This window comes from Ammospiza caudacuta, chromosome 20 (assembly GCF_027887145.1).
Source record: "Ammospiza caudacuta isolate bAmmCau1 chromosome 20, bAmmCau1.pri, whole genome shotgun sequence".
In the NCBI taxonomy this organism is placed as follows: Eukaryota; Metazoa; Chordata; class Aves; order Passeriformes; family Passerellidae; genus Ammospiza; species Ammospiza caudacuta.
In genome coordinates this window covers 2,157,552-2,183,006 of record NC_080612.1, presented here as the reverse complement: position 1 = coordinate 2,183,006, position 25,455 = coordinate 2,157,552, and the positions used below count along the sequence as shown (strand labels likewise).

Genomic DNA, 25,455 nt, shown 5'->3' with positions numbered 1-25,455 from the left:
GTGCATGGCTCCAGGCTGCTTGAGAGGACATTGGCACATTGGCAGGTGCCAGCTCAGCCCTGCCTGGCTCTGGCAGCACAGCCAGTCCTGCCAGGCCAGGATTCACCATGAGGAGCTCAAGGGGTACAGACAGAGGAGGTGACACCACACCAGGGCTGGGAGATGTTCCTCAGAGCACAAGTGACAGCAGGACCTTCAGCCAGAGCTCAGCAAGCCCATGGACACCCATGGACCAGCAGCCACTTATTCAAGAGCTGTTTTGCTCACCCAGGTCAGGAGGAGCATTCCCAGCAGGTAGGGAGTGATCCTGCCCCCTGCCCAGCCCTGGGGGCAGCTCTGGAGTGATCCTGCCCCCTGCCCAGCCCTGGGGGCAGCTCTGGGTGCTGTGTCCAGCTCTGGATCCTCAGCACAGCAGGGACAGCAGCTCCTGCAGCGGGGCCAGCTCAGGCTGTGAGGATGAGGAGGGCCTGGAGCATCTCTGTGCCCAGCAAAGGCTGAGGGAGCCGGGGCTGCTCAGGCTGGAGAGGAGCCCCAGCTGAGAGGGGCCCTCAGGCCTGGCTGTCCCTGTGTGCAGGGAGGGGCAGAGCAGGGCCCAGGCTCTGCTCCAGGCCCAGCAGCGGCACCAGAGCCACGGGCAGGGCCTGAGCCCAGCACTGCCCCTGCCCAGGAGGCACAACTTGTGCCCTGGGCAGTGCCCAGCCCTGAGCAGGCTGCCCAGGGAGGGGCTGGAGTCTCCCTCAGCACTGGGGATCCTGCAGAGCCCTGTGCACACAATGCTGTGCCCTGTGCTCGGGGATGGCCCTGCCTGAGCACGGAGGTGCCACCAGGGACCCTCTGGGCACCTTCCAGCCTGGCCCAGCCTGGAGTTCTGTGAAGGCAAAAAGCTCCCCCAGAGCTGCTGCCAAGGGATGTGCACCATGAACAGGACACATGCTGCTCTGTCCACAACCATCTTCTACCCAGCTGTTTTCCCAGTGTTTGGGTAGAAATCCATAAGAACTTTGTCACACTGGGTCACTGCATCCCCATTCCAGTTCTCAGCAGGAGATTCCCATGTCCCAGCCAATGCCCCTATTGCTTGGGAAAACACTTGGTGATTTATGGACAACAACCAGGACAAATTCCCAAAGTTCCTCAGCCTGCAGAACTTGGTCCAGTCACCCTGAGGGAAGCAGAGCCCAAATCAAACACCAGAGGATCCCAAATCTGACTGGGGGAGTGATGAGAGCTCACAGGCCATGGGTTGTTTTCTTGCTCAGCACATCTGGTTAAAGGTATTTTGGGAAAAAAGCATCAACTTGATACTAAAACCTCCAGGGATGGACAATCTCTCCCTGGACCCTCATTATTGGTTTGCAGCCCATCCCTCACTGGATATGGATCAGGAAGCAGCAATGGCTGGAAGAAACATCTTTCAGCAGAGATTTCTCATCCTGATGATCAGACAAGGATTCACATCCTCAGTGCCTGCTCCAAGCACTTGTCTGTCAAGCCAAGCCATCTCTCAACCACTCTCACAAACTCAAGGCTGTCAGAGGGTGAGGCTCCAAAACTCAAATGTGGTGCTTGGAAGGGCACAGCCTAAATTGCACATGCTCTTGTCTTTCCTTTCCCTCTCCATTTAATTTCAGGGGTAGAGGAATCAGGAGAAGAAACAAAGGAGCCTTTGGGAGTCCACCTGCTGTTTAACATAAACTCCTCTCTCAAAAAGTGCTTCTCAGCACAGAAAATGTAACATGAAGATCATTTCAATGAGAGCAGCTCTAGAAAGGATCAAACTTGCTCCAAGTAGCACTGGACAAAGGGGGGGGTTCATGTTGTTTGCTGCAGAGAGAAATAGCACAAAAGCTTTTTATCTTTTCTTCCTGGGCTTCCTTTGAAAATGGATGTAGCAACTAATCCCCAACATGTTGGATGAGGCTTGTCAGATCATCCTGGGAACAATTTGTTATTAAATTCAACCTTTTACCGAGGCTCAAGAACTTTGTGCAGGAGTTCAGTTAAAAGCATGAAATCCATTATCAGCATAACTGGGCCAAGGCCAGGCTGGATGGGGCCTGGAGCAGTGTGGGCAGGTGGAAGGGGTTAAAATGGGGTGAGTGCAAGGTCCCTTCAACCCAAACCATTCCAGGATTGAGTTCTATAACCACCTCACTGGGGCAAGAGTTGTTTGAAGCCCATCTTTTCCTAGGCCCTCCCATATTTAACAAGATCTGGGCTTTGGCTGGAGGAAAGAGAACAGCCAAGACGAACACCCTCTCTCCTTTCTCACCTAAAACCATGTCCTTCCCTCTTCCTTTCCCTCCCATTTCTCAGTCTGGATTACCAAAGCAGAGGATTATTTTGCCACACGCAGCCCTGCGGCCCCAGGCAGGGAGCAGAACCAGCACCTCCCAAACCCCACGAGGGTGATCACAGCAGGTACAACTCACATTCCTATGAACTCGCTTGCCCACTTTTATCTTTCAGTGTGCCCATGACTGCTCAGCAGTGACTCAGATGAGCTGCAGTGCCAGCTCCTCTCCACCTGGGAAGGACTGAATCAGCCTGGAAGGGTTGTCAGGCACTGGGAAAAACTGGGATTTGTATTTGTTTCCAGATAAATTACCATCACCTCCCCAGCACAGTGCAGCAGCATTCCACTCCCAGCCTGGAGAAGGGCTTGTGTGTACCCAAACTCACAGGTGCTTTGGCTGCCACCATCTCCCACAGTCACAGTCCCACAGGGCAGCTGGGAGGGGACAGAGAGCTGATGCTGCTGCCCTGGAGCACCTGGAGGTTTTGGGTACCAGAATCCTGAGTTTGTCCCCTGTGCTGGCACTGCTGGGGCACCTCCAACCCAGAGCCATCCCTGGGCTCCTCAGGACAGTGCAGACCCTGAGGGGCTGGAGGGTGTCCAGGGGAGGGAATGGAGCCCCAGGAGAAGCTGAGGGAGCTGGGAAGGGGCTCAACCTGCAGAAACTCAGCAGGGACCTTGTGGCTCTACTCCCAGGGAACAGGAGACAAAGAGAAATGGCCTCAAGCTGTGCCAGGGGAGATTTAGGCATGGAAAGGGTGCTCAGGCACTGGAAGGGGCTGCCCAGGGAGGGTTGGAGTCCCCACCCCTGGAGGTGTCCAAGGAAGGGCTGGGCATGGCACACAGTGCTCAGGGCACAGCTTGGACTGGATGGGCTGGGAGGGCTTTTCCAACTTCACTGATTCTGGGATTAAGTGAAAACCAACAAAAAACAGCTTCCCCAAGAATTCCTGCTGCCCCCACATGTGCTGCTGCCTCGTGCAGCTGAGCAGGGCTTCAACTGGAACAACCATTAATTGGCTCTTGTGTTATCAGTGTTTCAAGGACCCTTCAAAGTGCAGTTGCTTGGAGGAGGAAATGCACCTGCTAGTGGAGCTGCTTTCTCCTCTCCTCTTCACCTTGACCAGGGTATTTTTAGCTGTATGGACAGACTTGCCAATACTTTCACCTTCAATTGTTTGCAAGGAAACTTCTCCCAGTAATGAACACTCAGGGTCAAGAGAGGCACAGGAAAGAAATGATGGGCAAAAGCAACTTCCCAAAAGGCTTTTTCAGTATTTTGTACCTTCAGTATTTTAGCTCTACTTCTTCCCACAGATTTCCCTGCTCACAGAGAATTTGTTTGCACCTGATTTCAATGCCCTCAGTGTTTGGCCTGAGGTTTTGCTGCACCTCCACACACAAACACCTGACCATGCTGCCCACGTGCCTTTGCAGCACAAAGTGCCACTCAATTCCTCTGAGCCTCACACATCCACTAATCTAAGTTCCTTTGGCAGAGAATGCTCCAACACCACCACCTGAGAAGGCTGGAAAGCTCATTATTCCCACAAAACCTCATTGTTCCAAAGCAGCAGTCTCTCCTGGCTGTCCATCCCAGCAGGTAACGTGTCAATCATCAGTACACACAGCCTTGGCTCCCACCAGAGCCCAGGAGCAGGAACAAGAGGCAGACATGGCTCTGTTCTCATCCCCTCATGTGCTGCTGGGCCCAGGAGTGCTGCACCAGTGACTCCAGAGCTGTCACACAGAGCCTGAGCTGACACACCCAGGGCCCAGGCACTGCTGATCCATCACACACAGGGCAAAGCCCCCCTGCTGCTGTGCTCAGATCGCCTGGCACGGCTCAACCTTCCAGAAAAAGAGATTTCTGTGGGGCAGGAGGGTGACAGAGCTACCGAACTCCAGCACACACATTTTAATGTGCTGCCATTTCAAGGGAGCCTCTGAGAACCAGAGCAAGGGAACACAGGGCATTTACAACTCTTCCCTGAATTTCCAGCTTTCCTTCAGCAGCCTGTTTTTTGTGTAACCCCTTTGTTAGGAAATCTATTGTGTGATAATCTCTTCATCCCTCACAGCAGCTTTTAGTCACAGCATTTACTGCCCCATTTGACACACACATTCTGCTCTGGAAAACCACCCAAACCTGCTGCACTTCACACACCTGAACACCCCAACCATGGAAATATACTCCCAACACACCCAGAATCCACTCCATGGTCCATCTTAGAGCCTCTCAAGTCTTCTACTTCTGCAGAAAGTAGAAGCAGGTAAGGTGAGAAGGAAGAAAAGGAGGTGGTGAGTCAGCAGAGTATAGAAGGAAGGAAAAAGCCATTTAAAAATCCATTCCTAAGTGGGTACCTTTTCAGCTAAGGCCTTCAGGCTGTCCAGAAACCTCTCCCAGAAGTCCTTGAAGAGGGGTCTGTCAATCCTCTTCAGGCTCTCCTTGGTGCTGGCATCCACACTGACATAGAGCTGGGTCACAGGCTCCAGCCTCCTGCAAAGGGAAAAGGGAATTGCTGCTTTCCAAACCTGCAGCTTCAGTTTGTGCCCTCTGACAAAAACAGGAGCTGGGCAATGTTTCCAGGGAAGGTTCATCTCTGCCAAATGACCACCATCAGCAGCAAGGTGTTATAACCCCAACAAACAGCCCCAAGGCTGAGAACTCTCACACAGCCCTTGGCTGACAATGCCTCCATCACTTCCTCCCTGCACCAGCACAGATCTCACTCCAGTGGGGCTGTAACACATTGGGAAAGGCTTCCCAAAGGACAGGGTTCAGCTGAGACACTGAGAGGTTCTGCAACCCACAAAGCTGTGCCCTTTCTCCATGATCTGCCCATGGGAAAACAATCCATTGAACAGAAATGGACACCAGGAAGAATCTCCCCATGGAAAGGGGGCTCAGGCACTGCCAGGGGCTGCCCAGGGGGGTTTGGAGTGCCCATCCCTGGAGGTGGCACTCAGTGCTCTGGGCAGGGATTGGGTACAGCTGGAACTCGATGATCCTGGAGGGATGTTCCAACCTCAGGGATTCTGTGACTCTAAATTCAGCCCTAATTCAGCCAGTTCCTACTGCTGGACATGCTGAACTCCCTGACCTGCAGCAGGATCATCAGTGACATTTTTGAAGGGATAGCAAAGCTGTTTAGAAAATAAAACCAGACACAAACCACAACCATGTTCTCCTTCCACAGAAATCCTGGAGCAGAGCCCTTCTGGCCACAAGTGCTGGGAGCCAGCACTGGGAACTCCTGCAGGGATTGAAGCTCCTTTGGTGTGGGAAGAGTCTGGGTGGAGGCTGAACCCCTCCATAAATGCCAAGGGAATCAGGGAGTATTGGAAAAAGGCTCCCAATATTACCAGTTGGATTGTGCCTGGGCCAGGCTGACCCTCGCTGCTGGGCCAAAGGCAGCAACTGCGGTGTGTCACCCCAGAGATACCTTGGCTTGCTGGTGGTTGCAGCTGGGCACTGAACAAGTCCAGGCTTGTTGGAACCCCGTTTACCTCAGGAGGAATAGCTTCAGGCGATGGTGAAGAGAAAAAGGAGAGGATTCTGCTGAAGGGTTTAATGTCCAGAGGTTTATTCCATGGTTACAGAGGTCTGAACATGAGCAACTGCTCCAACAGAACTCTGACCACATGCTCTGATCACCTTTTTAAGCTCAGGGACAGGGGGAGGGGAGGTACAGGTGAGCCACCAACCAGGTGAGAGGGGCAGGGTCTCAGGGGAAGATGACACCCAGACAGGCCAATGACCTCTGGGCATAGGGGCATCCTTTGAACTTGACCAACCACACGACGCCTTGCTGGAATGTTAAGCCTGATTGACAGGACTCACTCAGCATGGGGGCAAGGGGGAAGGGAGAGAGGTATAGGCACACCTGGGGAAGTGACCTGGAAGGCCAAAATGGGACATTACAGCGCACCAAAACAAGGGAGGAGCAGCAACACCACAGCCCAGCAGCAAAAGGACCAAAAGGATTAAGAAGAGCCTAGAAAGGAGCTCCCTCAGAATCCCAGGATTGTGACCGTGTTCACAGGGGTCCGAGGTTGAGGGAAGAGACAAGGATCTGACTCCATGTTTCAGAAGGCTGATTTATTATTTTATGATATATATTATATTAAAACTATACTAAAAGAATAGAAAAAAGGATTTCATCAGAAGGCTGGCTAAGAATAGAAAAACAAGGAATGATAACAAAGGCTTGTGGCTCAGACAGAGAGTCTGAGCCAGCTGACTGTGATTGGCCATTAATTACAAACAACCACATGAGACCAATCCCAGATGCACCTGTTGCATTCCACAGCAGCAGATAATCAATGTTTACATTTTGTTCCTGAGGCCTCTCAGCTGCTCAGGAGAAAAAATCCTAAGGAAAGGATTTTCCATAAAACATGTTTGTGACACAGGATCACTGAGGTTGGAAAAGCCCCTCAATGTCACCAAGCCCAGCCTGTGCCTGATGCCCACCTTGTCACCAGCCCGAGGCACTGAGTGCCACCTCCAGGGGTGGGGACACCCCTCAGGATGGGGACAGAGCCTTTCCCCTGGCAGAAGTGACAAAGGCAGTGAGTGTCACACACCCAGCCCTCATGGCACTGCCACCCCAGGGCTGCAGCATCAACAACCACAGTGTACACAGAGCTCCCAGCATCTGGGGGCAGCATTTTGGGAGTGCTTTCTGTGAAGTCTGCAATGAGCAGGCACCAGTCCCAGCTTCATTTGGTTCTCTAGAGATGAGGAGAAATCAGAAGCCATTGTTCAGCTGCCAAACAGTGACACCTAAAAACACACAGTCACCCAAAGGTGACAGGGGCAAGAACAGGCCAGAGAGAGACTGACCAGAGCTCTTTGTGTCCAGAAAAATCCACTCAACCAACCATTGGAACACATTCTCTGTGTGTGTTTAGACAGCAACACAAAATAATCCAGAACAAACTGAACGCTTCAGGTTAAAATTTCAGTTTTTGTAAACAAGTTTGTCTGGACTGGCAACCCAAAGCCACAGAGTCCAAAATGACCAAATGTGAAGTGCTCAGTTTCCAGAAATACTCAGCCAAACTCTTTCTTTACTCAGTGCTGTCTTTGCTTAATTAAAAGGGGCCCTAGTGAAGATGGAGCAGGTGCTTTACAAAGAGGGGCTGAGAAAAATCATCTCAAACCTAGGGACAGGCAGGAGCCAGACTCACAGTCAGCAAGGGGGAAATGAAGGAATTAGAAGTGATCCAAGGGAGGGATTTCAGCCCCAAACAGGAATGGCCCACAGGGCTCTGCATGGCTGGGATCCAAGGCCAGGAGAGCTGGGCATGTTCTGCCAAGGGGGGACAAGGAGAGAGGGGCAGCCATGGGGGCAGTGAGAACAAGGACACAGACTGGTGCTCCTGGGACAGCTCCAGTGCAGAACAACAGCAAATGCAGCTGTGTGGCACCAGGATGGATTTGCTAGCTCAGACACCTGAGGTGAAATCCAGGAGACAAAATCCATGGCATTTACACAGGGGTGTGGGCAGGAATCCTGAGCTGAAATCTTCAGCTGAGCTGTGCCATCAAATAAATCCACCAGGCAGGCAGGACAGAGCCCACAAGGACCAGGAACAGCAACATCACAAATGAGCATTTGCTGGTGAGCATCGATAATCATCTGCTAATTATTGGCATTATTATTGATCATAAAGGCAAACCCACACATGAGGAGTGTTCACAGCCATGGGTCAGAGGAGCCAGGTACAGGAGCTCACCTGCTGTAAAACCTCCCTCAGTTTATTGTGAGCCTGTGGCAGGTGGAGCTGCAGCCCAAGGAGAGGAGGAGGAGGAGAGGAAGGCACAGGGGGCACCCACTGGAGCCCCTGTCCTGACTTCAGCAACACCCCAGGCCACACTGCCCTCTCCCAGAAGGGGTTGGGAGGGACCTTAAAACTCATCCAGCCATGGCAGGGACACCTCCCACTGTCCCAGGCTGCTCCCAGCCCTGTCCAGCCTGGCCTTGGGCACTGCCAGGGATCCAGGGGCAGCCCCAGCTGCTCTGGGCACCCTGTGCCAGGGCCTGCCCACCCTCACAGGGAACAATTCCTCATTCCCAATATCCCATCCATTCCTGCCCTCTGGCACTGGGAGCCATTCCCTGTGTCCTGTCCCTCCATCCCTTGTCCCCAGTCCCTCTCAGCTCTCTTGAGGTCACCCTGCCTATTGCAGGATGAACTTTTTGACTGCAGCTCCTCTGCTGACAGCACAGAAGTGAGCTGGGTGCCAACTTCAGTTCCCATATTAAGCAAATCATCTGCTTTGATGAGCCAAAGATCAGTTGCAATTTTTAAGACAGCAAGACTAGCATTTTATCCCCTTCTTTTTTGTTTCTTTTTAAAAAGATTCAGCAGATCTGAAAAGTGCAGCTTCCAAATAGAGTGTGTGCTCTCTTTTTAAACTGCTATATTTAGGAAAGAGCAATTTCTATCTACCAGGCACATAATACATGACTTAAAGTAACTTGATTACACAATTATTCAATCATTTGGAATGCCTTTGTAGTGTATAATTACTCACCCCCAAAGTGCCTGCACTCCCCCCTCAGTGCCAGATTCAGACCATGAGTGCAAGGGAAGCTGTCCCAGGAGCACAGAGAGGAGCTGGCATGAGCTGGGTGACACCAAGGCCACCCTGCCACAGCTCCCACAGCTCCAGGGCTGGATTTGCTGCTGTTCCCAACTGCTGGGGTTGTGAGCAGCCCCAGCCTCCCTGGAGCTGCATTTCCCCACATGCTGCACTTTGGTAACAACAGCCTGGATGCTCCAAAGCATCAGAAAAGGGGATTCTTTTCCTTTGGAAAGACTCTGAAAGAGTTCATTGAAGTGTTTGGAAGCCTTCATTCAAGTCCCCCTGAGGGAGGTGAAGCAGATCCCATTTTGCTGATGGACATGTGCTTGTCCCCCCTCCTGATCCTGACCCTGCTGGGGATGCTGGGCTGGGCACAGCTGTGGGCTGAGCCTTCACAGCTGCTGCTCTGGGGTCAGAACAAAGATCAGCCCCAAAAGACAATCTCTGAGCTCAGTGCCCTGGTCTGGCTGGCAGGAGGACAGAAATTACTCCTGTCCCAGGCACAAACCACAGCTCACTCACTGCTCCTCTCCTGCCACACCTCCACAGGTGCCACATTCCAGCCTCTCCACTTCCAGCAGCAATCACAGTTTGTTTAGGAGGCACAGCAAAAATCAAACTGAGAGAGAGAAAGGGCTGAGAAGGAGCATGAGGAGATTGAGGTTAAAATCAGATGCTGAGGGGGATTTTCACTGCCAGTGCTTGTTCAGAGCTGACTCTGAGGGGCACAGAATGGGATGGGGACACAGGTCAGCACTCCAGTGTTTGAGGAGGGATTTCCTGTAGCTCTTACCTGATCTCCTCAGGGAACTGGGCGTTGGTGACCAGGAAGGTGGAGATGCCCTGCTGGTGCAGGAGCCTCACCAGCTGGTTGATGTGGGGGTACATGATGGGCTCCCCCACCAGGGACAGGGCACAGTGCTTCACTGCCAGAGCTTCCTCCAGCCGGGCTGCCTTCACTCCTGACACACCTGCAGAGGGGACAACACTGAAATGAACAGTGCATGGGGCTGAGCAACCTGCTCTGGGGGAAGGTGGAAGGAACAAGATGATTTTTAAGGTCCCTTCCAACCCAAACCCTTCTGTGGTTCTGTAACAAATCCCCCTCCCAAACATCTGTATCCAAAACACACCTGGCACAGGAGGGCTGAGAAGAGCACAGGGGACACCAGGCCAGAGCCAGGGAGCAGCTCTGCAGCAGCCAGAGAGCAGCAGCACCCAGAGCCTGGGCTGGGAGTGCCCTGGGCACTGCTGAGAGCAGTGTGCTGCTGACACCTGAGCCAGGATTAAACACTTGAGCCAAGCTCTCCACTGCTGAGGCCTCGGGATGCTGCTGAGTGCTGAGACACAAACACACAGGGCAGCTCAAGGCCACTGCAAGCAGGCGTGTCAGGAAAGCAGCCCAGGCCATGGCTGTGCTGTGCTGGTCCCTGTGGGCTCCAGGAAGGGCAGCTGAGCCCTTCCCAGCAAGGGACTGAATCCAGGAAGGGCAGCTGAGCACAGCTCCCCAAGCACAGCAAGGTGCTGAGCCCTGACTGCAAACACGGAACGTGCAGCTCCACAGGGGATGTGATCAAAAGAAATCCCAGCACATGGCACGGTCCTGAACAGGCAGAGACCTTTCAGAAGGAAAACACAAGCAGCTCAAATGTAGCATCCATGTGCAAACACCACCTGAGTCCCACTCCTGATGCCCACAGGAGGGAGGGGGAGCTGGATGCTCCTGCAGCCCACCCACACCTGACCAGGTGCTCAGGACCCCGGATGAAATCAGCTGCCTCCAAACAAGCTTTTGTTCCCAATCTGTCACTTCACATTTCCCTGACGTGCCTTGATGTACTCAAATCCTATCTGAGGCTTTAGATTGGGGGCTGGTCTGTTTTAAAGATAAAAAACAAAGCCTGGAGTGTGAATCCAGGTCCTCAGCTCCCTTCTCGTTGCCTTGACGCTGCAGAACAGAAAATTACAGCTCTGCTGCAAAGCCCAGATAAAAGAGGTGTTGGTGGATATTGCTCCAGCCTCACGTAGCAAAGCTGGTTTGGAATCAGAGCAGGGCTCAGTGCATTTTCAAGCAGCCAGGCTCAGTCCTGAGGAAGTGACAGGACTAATGGTTATTCCATAGAAAGCTGACAGCACTAAATGAGAGCTTTATTGGAGAAGAAAGCAGCGTCTCCAGCACACACTGAGATTAAAGGACTAACTTTCATATTCCTAAAACTACTGTAAGTCAGTTTTGCAATTAATTAATTTCTCTCTCTCAGCATTTTTCATCTGGACTCTCATAATTAGCCTGCCAGCTTTATAAGCAGAAGAACAAAATCCCAACATCCCCTAAAGTTTGAGTGGAACTTTCCCAAAGCAGTTTACACCAAACCTGCTGCTTCCACCCAGAGCAGGGAGTGGGTTTGTACACAACCCTTAGAGCACACAAACCACCAGCCAGGCAGGGATAAACTGCCAGGACTGGTGGATTCCAGGAGGGCAGGGACTCTCCTGAATCCCTTTGGCTCTGCTCCTGCCCTCAGCCCCCAGCAGAGCACATCTCCCTGGAAAAGCTGATTCCAGCTGCTGCGCTAACTTGGGCAAACACAACACCCCTGGCACAGCACCCTGGGGAGGCTGGGCCGACTCTGGCACCCCTGCAAGGACCTGAGCAGCACCTCAAGAGCCTGGGGGCCAGGGGGATGAGAGACCTGCTCTGTCCATGCTCCTCCATGGTACTCTGAGGATTTCCTGGCACACGTCATGCATTTCTCTCTGGCTTTTTCCCTTTATTATCAGACTCCCACTCTCTCATTCCTGAGTTATGTTTCCATCCTGTGTGTGCCCTTTGCAAGGGCACAGAGATTTACAAGTCACTCCCCAGAAAAATGTATCCATCAAATAAACTTTCCAGCCTCACTCCCTATCAGTGAGGTATCTCTCCATCATTTAATCCAAGAGAGAATTGTGGGGCTTTAATGGCTGTGCTCTCCAAAGCCAGCACAGACTGTGGCAACACTAAAGCAGAAGTGATTTATCATCACCCACAGGCACCCAGAGTATGAGGGCTGTCCTGTAGGGTATCCTAAAGGATAAAGGGGCACAAGAATTCTGGTCCTTCAAAGGAAATCTCATTTTTACTGCAATGGATTATATGAATAAAGCACCAGATGAGCTCAGCAGTTTCTCTGGCCCATGGAATGGGTGTGTGGATGGATCTGCCTGCAAAGCCTCCAAAACTGGAAAGAGCAGCACCAATGAATTCAAAAGGCTCAGGGAGGTACCTGAGCAGCACCCCCAGACACTCCAGCCCTGAGGACTCCCTAGCTAAGGGAGTTTTGATTCCCCAGAAGCCCAAACAGCCCAAAGTCCATGCCAGGGTCCAACACCTCAGCCCTGCTGGGACACCTCTGGAGTCCCTGTGGGTTCCCAGCCAGAGCTGCAGGATCAGACACATCAATGCTGGGAAATGGAGATGGAATCCAACCATTCCCCAGCACTGCAAGGTCACCATTAACCCCTGTCCCCAAGTGCCACATTCCACACAGTTTATACACCCCTCCAGGGATGGGCACTCCACCTCCCTGGCACCTATGCCAGGGCTGGACAACAAATTCCAGGAAGGAATTTCCCCCAAATCCCCCCTGAGCTGCCCTGGCCCAGCCTGAGGCCGTTCCCTCTGCTCCTGTCCCTGTTCCCTGGAGCACAGCCCGACCCCCCGGCTGTGCCCTCCTGTCAGGAGCTGTGCAGAGCCACAGGGGCCCCCTGAGCCTCCTTTGCTCCAGGCTGAGCCCCTGCCCAGCTCCCTCAGCCGCTCCTGGGGCTCCAGACTCTTCCCTGGCACATGCCACCCCTTGCTGTCTTTCCTGGAGGTGCCCCAGCACTGGAGGTGCCCCAGCAGTGCCAGCACAGGGACAGAGCCCAGTCACAACCTCTCCTCCCCTCCCCACAGCAGCCTGGGCACCTCTCTGCTCCAGCAGGTGCTTCCTGTGCTTTTGCTGGGGTTTTTCTCAAATACCACTCCCAGTAAAGGCCCCTGGTGTCTGTGCAGAGCTGCTGGGCTGGCAGGAGGAGCCAGGACCATTCCTCCAGCCTGGCACTGCACGTGGGGACTCTGATTCTGCCCCAGCTGAACCTTTGCCTGTCCCCAGCTCAGTTCACTCACTCTGCTCCTCCTCAATTTGGCTCTTGCTGCTTCCACCCTGACAACACCTCCCCACACACCTAAGGGAAGAATGATGTAAAATTCACTACATGGAACAGGAGCTCCTGGGCTTCTCTTTCCAGTTTTTCTTCTCCTTAATAAACCTTTGACTCACAGCAGCTAGGACAGGAATGTTGCCATCTAGCACTAGAAAAATAAACCAGCTTTTCTTTTCCCACTTAACAGCACAGTTCTAGTCCAGAGCTTTTTTGTTTTCTCCTTTCACAGTTCCAGGTCAAGGGTAACTGTGCTCAGATGCACAGGCACATTTCCAGTAATATTTATGAATTTGTTTAACAGAAGATAGACTCCAAAAAGGGAGAACTGGGATGTCCTGACAGGCCCCCTGACACCTCTGCAGTATTTCAGATGCTGGAAAGTCTCTCCATCATCATTCCCTGTGTCAACTCATTTTGGGAAGACAGCAGGGTCAGGGAATGAGAAGGTTATTCCTCAGTGCAGGGTGGTAATGGCTCCTCTCCAGAGGCCTGAAAGCCTCCAGGGCAGGAGGGTCCCACCTGTCCAGGCCCCACCCTGCCTGAACAAGCTCATTTTGATGTGTAACTTCACCCTCCCATACAGAAACCAAGTCTGCTGTCCCTTCTTCTGGGGACAGGCACAACAGACAGGTGGGACTCCAGCATGGACAGATCTGATCTCCCTCAGAACTTCCCAGTGCTCAGAGACACAGAGAAACTGAGGCTGGGAAAACCTCCAGGATCAGAGTCCAAACATTCCCCAGCACTGCCAAGGCCACCACTAAACCGTGTCCCCAAGTGCCACATCCACATGAATTGTGAACATTTCCAGGGATGGCAACTCCACCTCTGCCCTGCAGAGCCTGTGACAGGGCCTGGCCTCTCTTTTCAGTGAAGGAATTTCCCCAAAATCCCCCCTGAGCTGCCCTGGCCCAGCCTGAGGCCGTTCCCTCTGCTCCTGTCCCTGTTCCCTGGAGCACAGCCCGACCCCCCGGCTGTGCCCTCCTGTCAGGAGCTGTGCAGAGCCACAAGGGCCCCCTGAGCCTCCTTTGCTCCAGGCTGAGCCCCTGCCCAGCTCCCTCAGATGCTCCTGGGGCTCCAGGCCCTTCCCAGCCCCCTCAGATGCTCCTGGGGCTCCAGGCCCTTCCCTGCATCCATTGGCTCAACCCTGGTGTTTCTCCAGGTGCCCCTGGGGTAAAGCCCTGCCCTGAGAGTGCCTCTCACCCCCAGATTTCCCTGCAGAGCTGCTGAGGCTGTTTCAGCACCACCAGCCCTGCCCCAGGGGATGTCTGACAGTGCCAAAGAAAGCCCAGGCTCAGGAGTGAGGCTTCACTGAGCTGCTGCTCCAAAGCAGCCACGTGAGGAGAATGAAGCCCATGGGGCCCAAACCTGAGCTATTTTTCCACCCATTATCCAGCTGCAGAGATGGAGGCAGAGCAGCTCTGCTCTGCTGACAGAAGGGCTTTGTGCCTGCCACATCCTGGATCCATTGGAATCTCTTTGAGCACAGCCAAACTAAACAATCAGGTTCCCAAAATGACTGCCAAGGCCAGGGCCCATCCTGCAGGTTTTATGGCTGTTCCACTCCACTTGTGCAGCTCAAGGCAGCTGGGGAGAGCAGAGCCCTGGAGCTGTCCTGCCAAGCTGGCCAGCCCTGCCAGCACACACAGCTGACCCTGGCACAGCAGCCAGATCATCACATTTGGGAAACAAAACCCCCAGCCCTCTCTACAGCTACAGACACAGAATTTATATCAAATTTCCAGGGAACTTCTGTGGGAAGCAAGCTGCAGTGCTTCCCAGAGGTGCTGTGGAGCTGCAGCTTCAGTCTCAACCACAGATACTGAATAATTGCTGAAAATCAAAATCCCCTGCTTGCTGCTGTTTCATTATTCATGAGACAAACACAAGCCAGGAGTTGCAGGTAACACAAAGCTGGGTGTCAGGGCTGCCAGTGTGTGTCCTGTCAGGTAAGAGGCTGATTGCTTTTGCTTCCTCCTCCAGAGGAGCCAGGATCCCCCATCACCCAGGCTGGCTTTGAGCACTGTGGAGGGCTCTGTGCACACCAAGGGAAAGGATTTGACAACTACCAGGATGCACCAGAGGCAACTCCACTCTACTCCCTCCAGGCACAGCACACTCCCAGTGGCTGAGCCTCATTTCAGAAGACATTAATGAGCCACAGCAGCTTCTTCTCCCCCATTCTCCTGACAGCCTGAAGCTCAGGCCTCCTTCCCAGAGGAGCAGAATGTTCTCACCTGTGACAGTGTTCACAGGGGGCTTAGGATGAGGGAAGAGATGAGGATCTGACTCCATGTTTCAGAAGGCTGATTTGTTATTTTATGATATATATTATATTAAAACTATACTAAAAGAATAGAAGAAAGGATTTCATCAGAAAGTTAGCTAAGAATAGAAAAGGAATGATAACAAAGGTTTGTGTCTTGGACAGAGAGTCTGAGCCAGCTGACTGTGATTGGCCATTAATTAGAAACAACAACATGAGACCAATCACAAATGCACCTGTTGCATTCCACAGCAGCAGATAATCAATGTTTACATTTTGTTCCTCAGGCCTCTCAGGAGAAAAAATCCCAAAGAAAGGATTTTCCATAAAATGTGTCTGTGACACTCACCTGTGTCACTGCTGGTTATCCCCCAAGAGCCCAGGGGTGGACAGAGCAGGAGTTACCTTTGAACTGCCTGATCATGTTCTGGTGCTTCTCGAGGGCCTCCTGCAGGATCTGCTCAGGCTGGTCCATCCTCCAGCGCCACTCGGTGCCCACGGGGTTCGTGTGGTGCCTGAGGGAAGAGGGGACAGTCACCCATTGCCACCTGGAACCCACCTGGGGAACTCACCTGCCACCTGGGGACTTTGGCATCAACAGCATTCAAAGCAACAAAAGATGCTCAGCAACTCCTGCTGCTGCCCCAGCCTCTGGGTGTCACCCCTGAACGCCTCTCTTACACCCCTCTCCTTGCAGGCTCTGGGCTCCCAGAGGGAGGAATGGGCCTTGTGGATAATATCACACTCTATACAGATATATTGAAGCACAGGTGAAAGGTTTCTGAGCCAAAATAAGGTCTGCAAAAGCCTCTGTAAAGAAAGGGAAACTGGTTCTGCTCCTGCTCTGCCCACAGCTGCACCAAGCTCTGGAGAAGGGAGGTCCCAGGCCATTTTTAGTTCATTTCAAAGGCACCAAGCACCACCCTGAGGACAGAATTTGTTTCTACCCCAGTCTTTGTGTGGTGCTCTGGTACCAGGACAGATGAGGGCAGGCTCCTCCAAACCCCCTGAAGAGAGCAGGAACCCTGCCCTGTCCCAGGGACGCATTCCTGGGGGATCTGGGCCATGTCCCAGATTTTAATCCCCCTGACCCAAGCAGACTGCAGGGGAAAAACCCCAGATCTTCCATCTGAGGAACAGCTTCTGGGGTGAGAAGCCAACCTTGCCTGGAAAGGATCACTGTCCCCATATTTTGTTTTCTTGGAAAACAGCAAAAGCCAACCCAGGTAAATGGACCCAAGCATCTGGAAGACCCATGGAGTTCCTCCTCATTTCTTACTTTATTAGCATGAGGAGCTCATCCAGCCCTTAAATATCATCTTAAGGAAGTCAATGAAATTCTGTGTTTTCACCTCCTTGCTCTCATCATTTCCTGCTTCATCCCAAAATATGAAATATGCTCCAAAAGCCCCCTCAGCCCACAGAGTTCATTAAGAGCAGCAAATTGTGCAGGGGCCTTCACAAAAGCTCCTGGATTAACTCACCTCTGGACAGGAAAACAAGGCCCACCAAAATACACTCCTGACACTCAGTTTTGCAGCCAGGTGACCTCTGCTTCCTGCACCCCCTCCACCATCCCTGCATGCTGGGTTATGCCTTGTTCTGACCAGAGATGGGGCAATTGGGAGGTGTTTTAAAAACTTTTACTCCATTTTCAGTCTCATGAGAAGGGTGAGACAATACAGATGTTATAATTCACACCCTCACAATCAGAAGCCAATTATTTCCTAATTACAATACACTGTAAGTGTTGCTTGGCTATCAGCTTTTGTCACACCATGCTGCAAATGCCTTAAAGCCAATCACCTAAAATTACCCCTCGTGGGTCCCACTACAGTGCATCTTTCATAGCTCTATTTCTCTATTTCTTCAAAGTATCCATATTATTTACAAGGCCATCTTTTGAAACTTGTTTCTAGTTCCATTCTCTCTCAGCAATGTCTGTCCTATTCCATGGCATTTCTAAGTCAACATTTCTCAAAGTTTACATACAAATGCACACTGTGCGAGCCTTCTATCAAGCTTTGGGAATTCTCTACAACTCCATTTCCCACATTTCCCCCTTGAATGGAAAAAACTTCTTTGATGGCCTTGTTCATAATTTATTGTGCACAGTAAATACATAAGGCACTATTACAAACATTGTCACTACAACAATTAACGCATATAAACTGTCCAGCCCTGGAGACACCGGGAAGTTCCAGCTGCATTCAGCTCCAGGGCAGCAGGACAGGACTCCCAGCCTTTAACTGAGGGAGAAGGGACAGGGCAGCACCTGCTCAGGATGAGGGGCTGCTCCATCCTCACTGGAGACCAGCAAAAGGCTCCCAGTGACCTCTGCACAAGGGGAAAGGGATTCAAACCAAGAGAGAGCAGGTTTGGGTTGGGCATCGGGGAAAATATTCCTCCCTGTGAGGGTGGGCAGGCCCTGGCACAGGGTGCCCAGAGCAGCTGGGGCTGCCCCTGGATCCCTGGCAGTGCCCAAGGCCAGGCTAGACATTGGGGCTGGGAGCACCTGGGACAGTGGGAGGTGTCCCTGCTATGGCAGAGGTGGCACTGGGTGGAGTTTAAGGTCCCTTGAAGCCAAACCAGTCTGGGATTCTGGGACTCCCCAAGTGAGAAACACCTGTCTGACAGTGCTAAAACACAAACCCAAGCTCAATAAAATCAGGCTTTTGGCCCAAACATTTCTTCATCCACTTCAAGAGCAAAGATTCAAACATTGTTCTCAAACTTTACCACCTCAAGGATCCTTAAGTCAAAACAGCTTTTTGAATTTCCCCTTTATTTCCCCATCTGGCAACATGGAAAGTTTTCTGAATGTCAGCTATAAAAGGCATTTATAAAACTCTTCCATGTTTAACTGCAAAACTTGTACCTTGTATATTTAATAGGGCCAGCTGGCAGGAAATCAATAGGCTGTGGGTGCACCCTGGACAGCTATTAGTGTCCAACAGGCCCTGCATTTTTAACACATCCTACTGTTTAATAAACACACCAGGTCAAGTCCACAGAGCTGCTTATTTGGCAAAAGGAGATTCCTTGCCAAGAGGAGGATAAAGCAGCAATGCCTTGGGCTCAGGAGGTTGTTCCCCAGTCTCAGCACAGACAGAAACCAGAGCCACCATCCCACTGCCCCCAGGCTCTGTGAGCTCCCACCTCTGGCTACACCAGCACTGAGCAGGAATTGTGTCAGGGATTCCTTTCCTTTCCTTTTTCCTTTCCCCTATTTCCTTTTCCCTTTCCCCTTTCCCCTTTCCTTTCCTTTCCTTTCCTTTCCTTTCCTTTCCTTTCCTTTCCTTTCCTTTCCTTTCCTTTCCTTTCCTTTCCTTTCCTTTCCTTTCCTTCCCAAAGTAACACAAGTTAAATGAAATCTCACCCAAACCCACATCCAGCAGAAAACCTTGATTTTAGCAGAGATTCCAGGTGTGGAACAGGTTTGGTTTGCTCCTTCAGAGACACCTCAGTGCCACAGCCCCATGACTGCAGGGAACACAATGGGAGCTCCTGCTGGCTGCCCTGGAACCCCCCCAGCCTGCTCCCATCCAGCTTCCCCGCAGTCCCAGCTCACCTCTGATCCACCAGGAGCCTGGCACAGCATTCCCAGTGTTCCTGGCAGGTTCTGGGACCCCTGTGAAGGTGCAGCTTCCCCAGGGCTGTGATCTGCCTCCCCAGGTGCTTGGTTTATTTTAATAAATCAGCTTTTGCTTTATGCATTCTGCAAATGGTTATTAAGAGGCTCTGAGGGCAGATGCAGCTCAGGTGTAAAATACCATTTACTGCAGGCATTGACTGAGCCAGGGTGATACCTGGTGGAGAGCAGGAAGGTGAGGAAGTGCTGGTGGCAGTGACATGAGAGGACAGAGCACACCATTGCCAGGGAGGGCAGGAGCAGAATAAAAACAAGAAGAGTTCAAGAAGCAGTCTCAGTGAACCCTGAGAGCCAGCAGGGAGATCCCAGAGGAGAAGAGAAGAGCTTAGGGAAAAAGAACTTCAGGAGAACTGGCAGTTTTGGAAGCCCTACCAAGGCAGAAGTGCAAACTGCAGCAATAAAAAGCAAAGACAAAACAACAAAATCAATCTGCTCTTCTACAGCCTCGTGAGCCTCCAGCTGCAAACAAAAGAAGGAGCACAAAAACACAGGGGCATCAGCAGAAAGGGGAAGGCAAAACATCAGCCATGACCAGGAAAGGACACACAGAAGAGATCCCAAGGACTTTCCCTGGAGTGATGGCAGGAGAAGGAGGGAGAGCACAAAAAAAGCTTGGCCAATGCACAAGCCAACCATATTTAATGTTCCTGGGATACAAAATGAAATCTGGCTGTTCCTTTTCTTCTGCACCTCCTGAGAGCACCAGAAGGAGCCCAGCCTGGGCTGGGCAGAGACCAGGACTGAGATACAGAACCTGAATTTAATGTTGTCCCTAGGATGGGTAAAGTCACCCTGGAGCAGGCTGGATAAATTGTCTGACAGGACCAGAGGCTGCCAGGGGTGGCTTAGACTGGATATTAAGGGAAATTTCTTCATGGAAAGGGTTGTCACAGGGCATTGGTGGAGAGGTGTAAAAGTCCCATGGATGTGGCACTTGAGGACAGAGTCTGGTGGCCTTGGCAGTGCTGGGGGAACAACTGGACTCAAGGATCTCAGAGGGCTTTTCCAAGCAAAAGAATTCTGTGATTCTCTTCCAACTGAAAACTTGAAGAAGGAAGATGCCCCATGCTGAAAAGCTCCATCCCAGCTCTGAGATGCTCCCTTTTTAGAGAGCAGGATCTCCTGCAAGGCAGGTGATGCTCAGTGTGCTGTGCTGTGCCCATTTACCCCATCCCATCCCTGAGCCCTGCCCAGCACAGCTTCCCACACCATTCCAGAACTCACCTGGATGGCAAAATGTGCAAATTCACTTCCAAAGCCCCCAGTCACTGCCCCTCATCACTGACTGCTGGACCTGGCACCATCCCCTGCAGGGACACCCAAGGCCCAGTGTGGACATTTCACAGCCCATAATCTGTTTATATTCACTACTGAGCCCATAAATTTGGGAGCTGATTGTAACAAGTCCCAGGACCTTTAAGAAGTCCAAGTCCAGGAGAATGCAAAGTGCTATAAAATAAAAATCAGAGATTTCAACCCACACATGAACATTTTCTCCTAGAAATGCCTCAGATGACAGAGCTGGCAGAACAGCACATGAAGGCACCAAGACTTTTTTTAACCACTTTTTTTTACCAGGGGCATGAACTGGGCACATTGATGTGCTGTCCCCCACCCCATTTATTTGGACATTTCAGGAGCCCAAACTCAACAAACCAGTGAAGAATCCAAATGTGAGGGATGAACCTTGGTCACAACAGGTCCCTTCTGGAACAAAACCATAACCAAACTGAAACCTGGGAGGAAAGAGCAGCAGAACCAGGACTGGGGGCTGGACATGCACAGAGACTCTCTGAGCTTTCAGGTTCAGCTTCCAGGTGTTCCAAACCTGCAGTGTCCACTCCTTTGACATCAATATCCCCATTTCCCTGAGGAATTACCCCCTGGAATCAAGTTAGTTACTGAGGAGAAGCTTTGGTTTTCATCTGTTTTCAGTTTCTTCTTTATTTTTTAAAGACCTTAAGTACTTCTCCTATGAGAGAGATTATTAATTTTTAATCTCTGTTTTTTTCAGGGCTTACTGTGATGCCTGGATTTTGGCCACCCACTGATTTAGTGTCTGAACACAACTTCAGTTGCTGTCTAGAAGCAAAACCTGAAACCTCCATGCACAGGTATAAGCATTAAAGTTACAGCAGAAGAAATACGAGCCAATTTCTTCACAGGATATTTCACTCTGTCTGCTTTGCCTCCTCCTCAGATGCAAAAGTAATAAAGTCTATTAATTTAAATCTTATTTAGCTGTTCCCTCTCTCCACAATAATTGATTGGGTGTTGGACACTGAGCCAAAAACCCTCATCAAATCAGGTCTGCCTGGTGCCTGTGCTGCAGGGAGGTCACAGAGCTCAGAACCCACACTTGCTCTAATTGATTAAAAGATTTGGTCACTTGCACATTTCCATTTAGGCAATTAAGCTAAAGAGACACAGCCTCAGTGAGAGCAGCTGGGAGCAGGGATGGAGAGGGACAGACCCCCTTGGAGGACAGGATTATGGCTGGGGACATTGCAGTGATTCAGGTGTGGGGTGTCCCCCTCAGAGCTTTTGATGGAACAGCCTTGGGTGACACCAAACAATCCACCTTGGAGAATCAGGGAATATGCTGAGCTGGAAGGGACCACAGGGATCACCCAGTCCAGCCCTGGCCCTGCACAGACACCCCAACAATCCCATCCTGGGCATCCCTGGAGCTCCTGGAGCAGCCTCGGGGCTGTGCCCATTGCCTGGGCAGCCTGGGCAGTGCCAGCACCCTCTGGGGGAAGAACCGAAATCCAGCCTGACTCTGCCCTGGCCCAGCTTCCAGGCTGCTTTTCCTGTTCCCACAAAAGCTGCCCCACAGCCCTGCAGTGCCAGCCTCTCTGCAGGGGACAGCAGAGCCAGGCAGGGGCCTGGCAGCTGTGACAGCTCCCAGGGACAAGGGGGACAGAAGAGCACCCAGTGCAGAGTGAAGCCACATCTCTGACAGAATCCCCTCATTTTCTGAGCATGTTTGGATACTGAGCTCCAGTGGAGGTGTCCTGCCCACAGCAGCTGGAACTGATCCCTTTAAGGCCCCATCCCAAACCAGTCTGTGATTCCATGAGTACTGGTTTGGGGCCAGAATGTGTCAGTCAGGACCAGCCAGCTCCAGTGACATTCAGCTCCCAGGGAGAGCAGCTGCACTGCAGCATTCTTGCCAAAGTGAGGAAGAGAAAACAAACAGGCTCCTTGGCCTTTCCTTCAGCCATCCAGGGAGAGCTCGGGGGTTGTGCAGTTGGAAACATTGGCAGAATCTACAAATGTCAAAATCTTGAAAGGAAAGATCAAGAAGAAAGAATCCCAGCAGCCTTATCTGCAAGGCTGAGCAGAGCTGCACGAGGAGCCCAGCACAACACCTGCATGAGGAACATTCTGCCAGAAGCAGATCAAAACTGGGATTTCACATGTCTGCACAGATGGCACCTGCTGCTCAGGAGCTGCCTTGTTTATCCTGCCCAGCCACCAGGGCCTGCAGCTCCACCTCAGTGTCACACCCTGAACAACCTGCAAGGTGTGGGGGGTAAAACAAGCACAGACAGGCCTGACTGCAGGGTTTGGGAGCTGGGGTGGCACAGGATCAGCAGGGCAATATTGGGAGTGGCAAGGAGGGAGGGAAGATCCCTCTCACAGCCACGTGAAGGCTGCAGCAGCCCAGGCACAGGAGCTGGAAAATCACCAAAAAGAAATCTTCTTTCAGCAGCAGTTCTGGTTTAAGTCAAGCTTAATGTCCTGGGATGAGCCTCAAACTGAGCCTTAAATCTTCCAACTTAAACCTTCCAGTTTCCAGGGGAGGCTGAGGACAGCCAGCTGCATTCCATATGGGAGAGTCCAACACCTGCCAGCACCTCACCCAGAGCAGGGAAATAAATGAATCAATGCTGAGCTCAGTGCCCTGGGAAGCTGCTTCCTTGCACTCAGGTTGTAGCCAGCAGGAAAATCAGCACTGTAGCACTTGTTGTCATCAGGCTGCAGTGCCAGACCCCTCTGAAGTGACAGGTGACAGTGACAGGATGATGAGTTAGAGACACAGGGAACAGTGCCACTTTCTCTGTGTCTCTACACTAATGGACTGATTTATCAATTATTGATAAAGCTGTACTATCTCATTTATCAGTTCCTGCACTCTCCAGTTCACACCTGCTGGATTTCCCTGATTCAGCCTATTCCTCATCCAGGCTGCTGCCAAAAAATCCTGAATGAGGGCATTTGGAAGAGAAACTGGGAAATGCTCTGTGGAGCAATGCTGGGAACAAAGCCCCTTATCCTGTTTGCTGTTTAGGATGTACCTTAGGATGTGTGTGGGGACAGAGGGACAAGCACAGGCAGGGCAATGTCCCTCCCAGCCCAGTCCCATGCAGGACTCCATTCACACCACGTGGAAAACAGACACAAGCAGGAGGTTTTCCTTGCCAGGCACTGCCCTGCTCTGAAGCAAAGCAGAAGCTGCACATCAGAGGTGCCATTTGCTGCCTCCTTCCCAGCCAGGAAAGCCCAGGATGAGGAAAGCCCATCAGAGCACCCACAAACCCTTTGGAACAGACTCCCCAATGCAAACTGCACAGGATGCCCAGTGGCCAGTGCTCACAGCCTTCAAGCTGTCCCCAAGTCCTTTAAATGCCCCCATGAAATACCTGCATTATTAAAACCTGAAGATTATGAAAGACAGAACGGGGCACTCAGAGAGAGGAATTTGGCTGGTTTTGCATGGAAATATTATCACAGAATCCCAGAATGGTTTGGGTGGGAAGGGACCTTCAGGCCCACATCATTCCACCCCCTGCCATGGCAGGGACACCTTCTACTGGCTCAGGCTGCTCAGGGAGTACTCACTGGGATGCTGGGGATGGAATGGGTGTTATTGGCAGCCTGGGGTAAGGTTTCAGTCCCAGAGGAAGTGCAGCTCCCATGGGATGATTTAGCAGGGTGGAAAACAAAAGAGCTCAAAGCAAAACCTCCCTGTTTTCCCACTGCAGGTGCTCTCACATCACTGCTGGCATTTCTGCTGAACCTCAGCCTCTTCTCCCAATCCCACCCTGCACTCCCCCAGCCTGGCACACACCTCCCTTGGAGCCCAGGCAGGAGTGAGTGAGTAGGGCTAGAGGAGCTCAGATCCAGCAAAGCTCCTTTCCTTCAGGAATTCACCACAAAGTCACTTCTCTGAGGAAAGGGGAGACTTTCCTGACCAATTGAAGCCATTGAGTTGAAGACAGGTTGTCCTGCATGGAGCAAAGGAGGCTCAGGGGGCCCTTGTGGCTCTGCACAGCTCCTGACAGGAGGGCACAGCCGGGGGGTCGGGCTGTGCTCCAGGGAACAGGGACAGGAGCAGAGGGAACGGCCTCAGGCTGGGCCAGGGCAGCTCAGGGGGGACAGCAGCAGGAATTTCCCATGGAAAGGGAGCTCAGCACTGCCAGGGGCTGCCCAGGGAGGTTTGGAGTGCCCATCCCTGGAGGTGCCCAGGGAAGGGCTGGAGGTGGCACTCGGAGCTCTGGGCTGGGGACAAGGTGGGGATCAGGCACAGCTTGGACTGAATGGGCTGGGAGGTTTTTTCTGACCTCAGGGATTCAGTGTCTGTGGGTTTTCTTCTGGACATTTTGCCACCTGGGATGGTCTGCAGGTGCAGAGTGCAGGGGGTGTGACACAACTCCTGGTAGGGATACTTGTGCTTGTAGAAGTTCAGCTGACCTGCTCTGCTCTCAAAAATAACAGAATTGCTCAGTTATGGACATAATTCATTTGTGTCCAGGAGCTTGGGAAGACTGGATGTGTGTCTGGCACTGGTTAGCTGGCAAACCACATCCAGAGCCCCTGGATACTGGAATGTGCCCCAGGAACACAGACATTCCACGCCCCCCAGAGCACAGCTGGCTGTGTCCCACAGACCCCAGGGGTGCCTCACCTCCAGCAGAAGACACACTTGTTGGCACAGGCCAGGCTGGGGGTGGCCTCCATGCAGCGGTGGCTCTCGATGCCATAGAAGGTGTGCTTGTAGCAGCCCCCGCGGCCCCGCAGCATGGCCTGAGGGAGGGAAACACACAGGGAGGGTCAGAAACCCAGCTGGGGGCAGGGAAACACACAGGGAGGGTCAGAAACCCAGCTGGGGGCAGGGAAACACACAGGGACTGTTAGAAACCCAACTGGGGCCAGACTGAGGGCAGGGGAACACATAGGGACACAGAGGGACTGTCAGAAACCCAAATGAGAGAGGGAAACACACAGGGAGTGTTAGAAACCTAGCTGGGGGCAGGGAAACTCACAGGGAGGGTCAGAAACCCAACTGAGAGAGGGAAACACACAGGGAGGGTTAGAAACCCAGCTGGGGCCAGACTGAGGACAGGGGAACACCCCCAGGAGAGCTAAAAACCCACGTGGAACCAAACTGAGGGCACACACACACACAAACACACAGCAGGACAGTTAAAATTCCCCATCTGGAGCCAAAC

At 52.2% G+C, this 25,455-nt stretch overlaps 1 protein-coding gene across 1 annotated transcript in view; it reads right to left on the bottom strand.

Moving 5' to 3' along the window:
- Positions 1 to 25,455, bottom strand: part of LOC131566350 (S-adenosyl-L-methionine-dependent tRNA 4-demethylwyosine synthase TYW1-like) — a 99,139-nt gene that overhangs the window by 40,251 nt on the left and 33,433 nt on the right. The window contains exons 10-13 of the mRNA XM_058817598.1: positions 24,912 to 25,030; positions 15,751 to 15,860; positions 9,688 to 9,865; positions 4,661 to 4,796 (exon numbers count right to left, since the gene is read on the bottom strand). Of these exons, the coding sequence (XP_058673581.1) occupies positions 4,661 to 4,796; positions 9,688 to 9,865; positions 15,751 to 15,860; positions 24,912 to 25,030 (543 nt within the window). The remainder of the gene's footprint in view (positions 1 to 4,660; positions 4,797 to 9,687; positions 9,866 to 15,750; positions 15,861 to 24,911; positions 25,031 to 25,455) is intronic.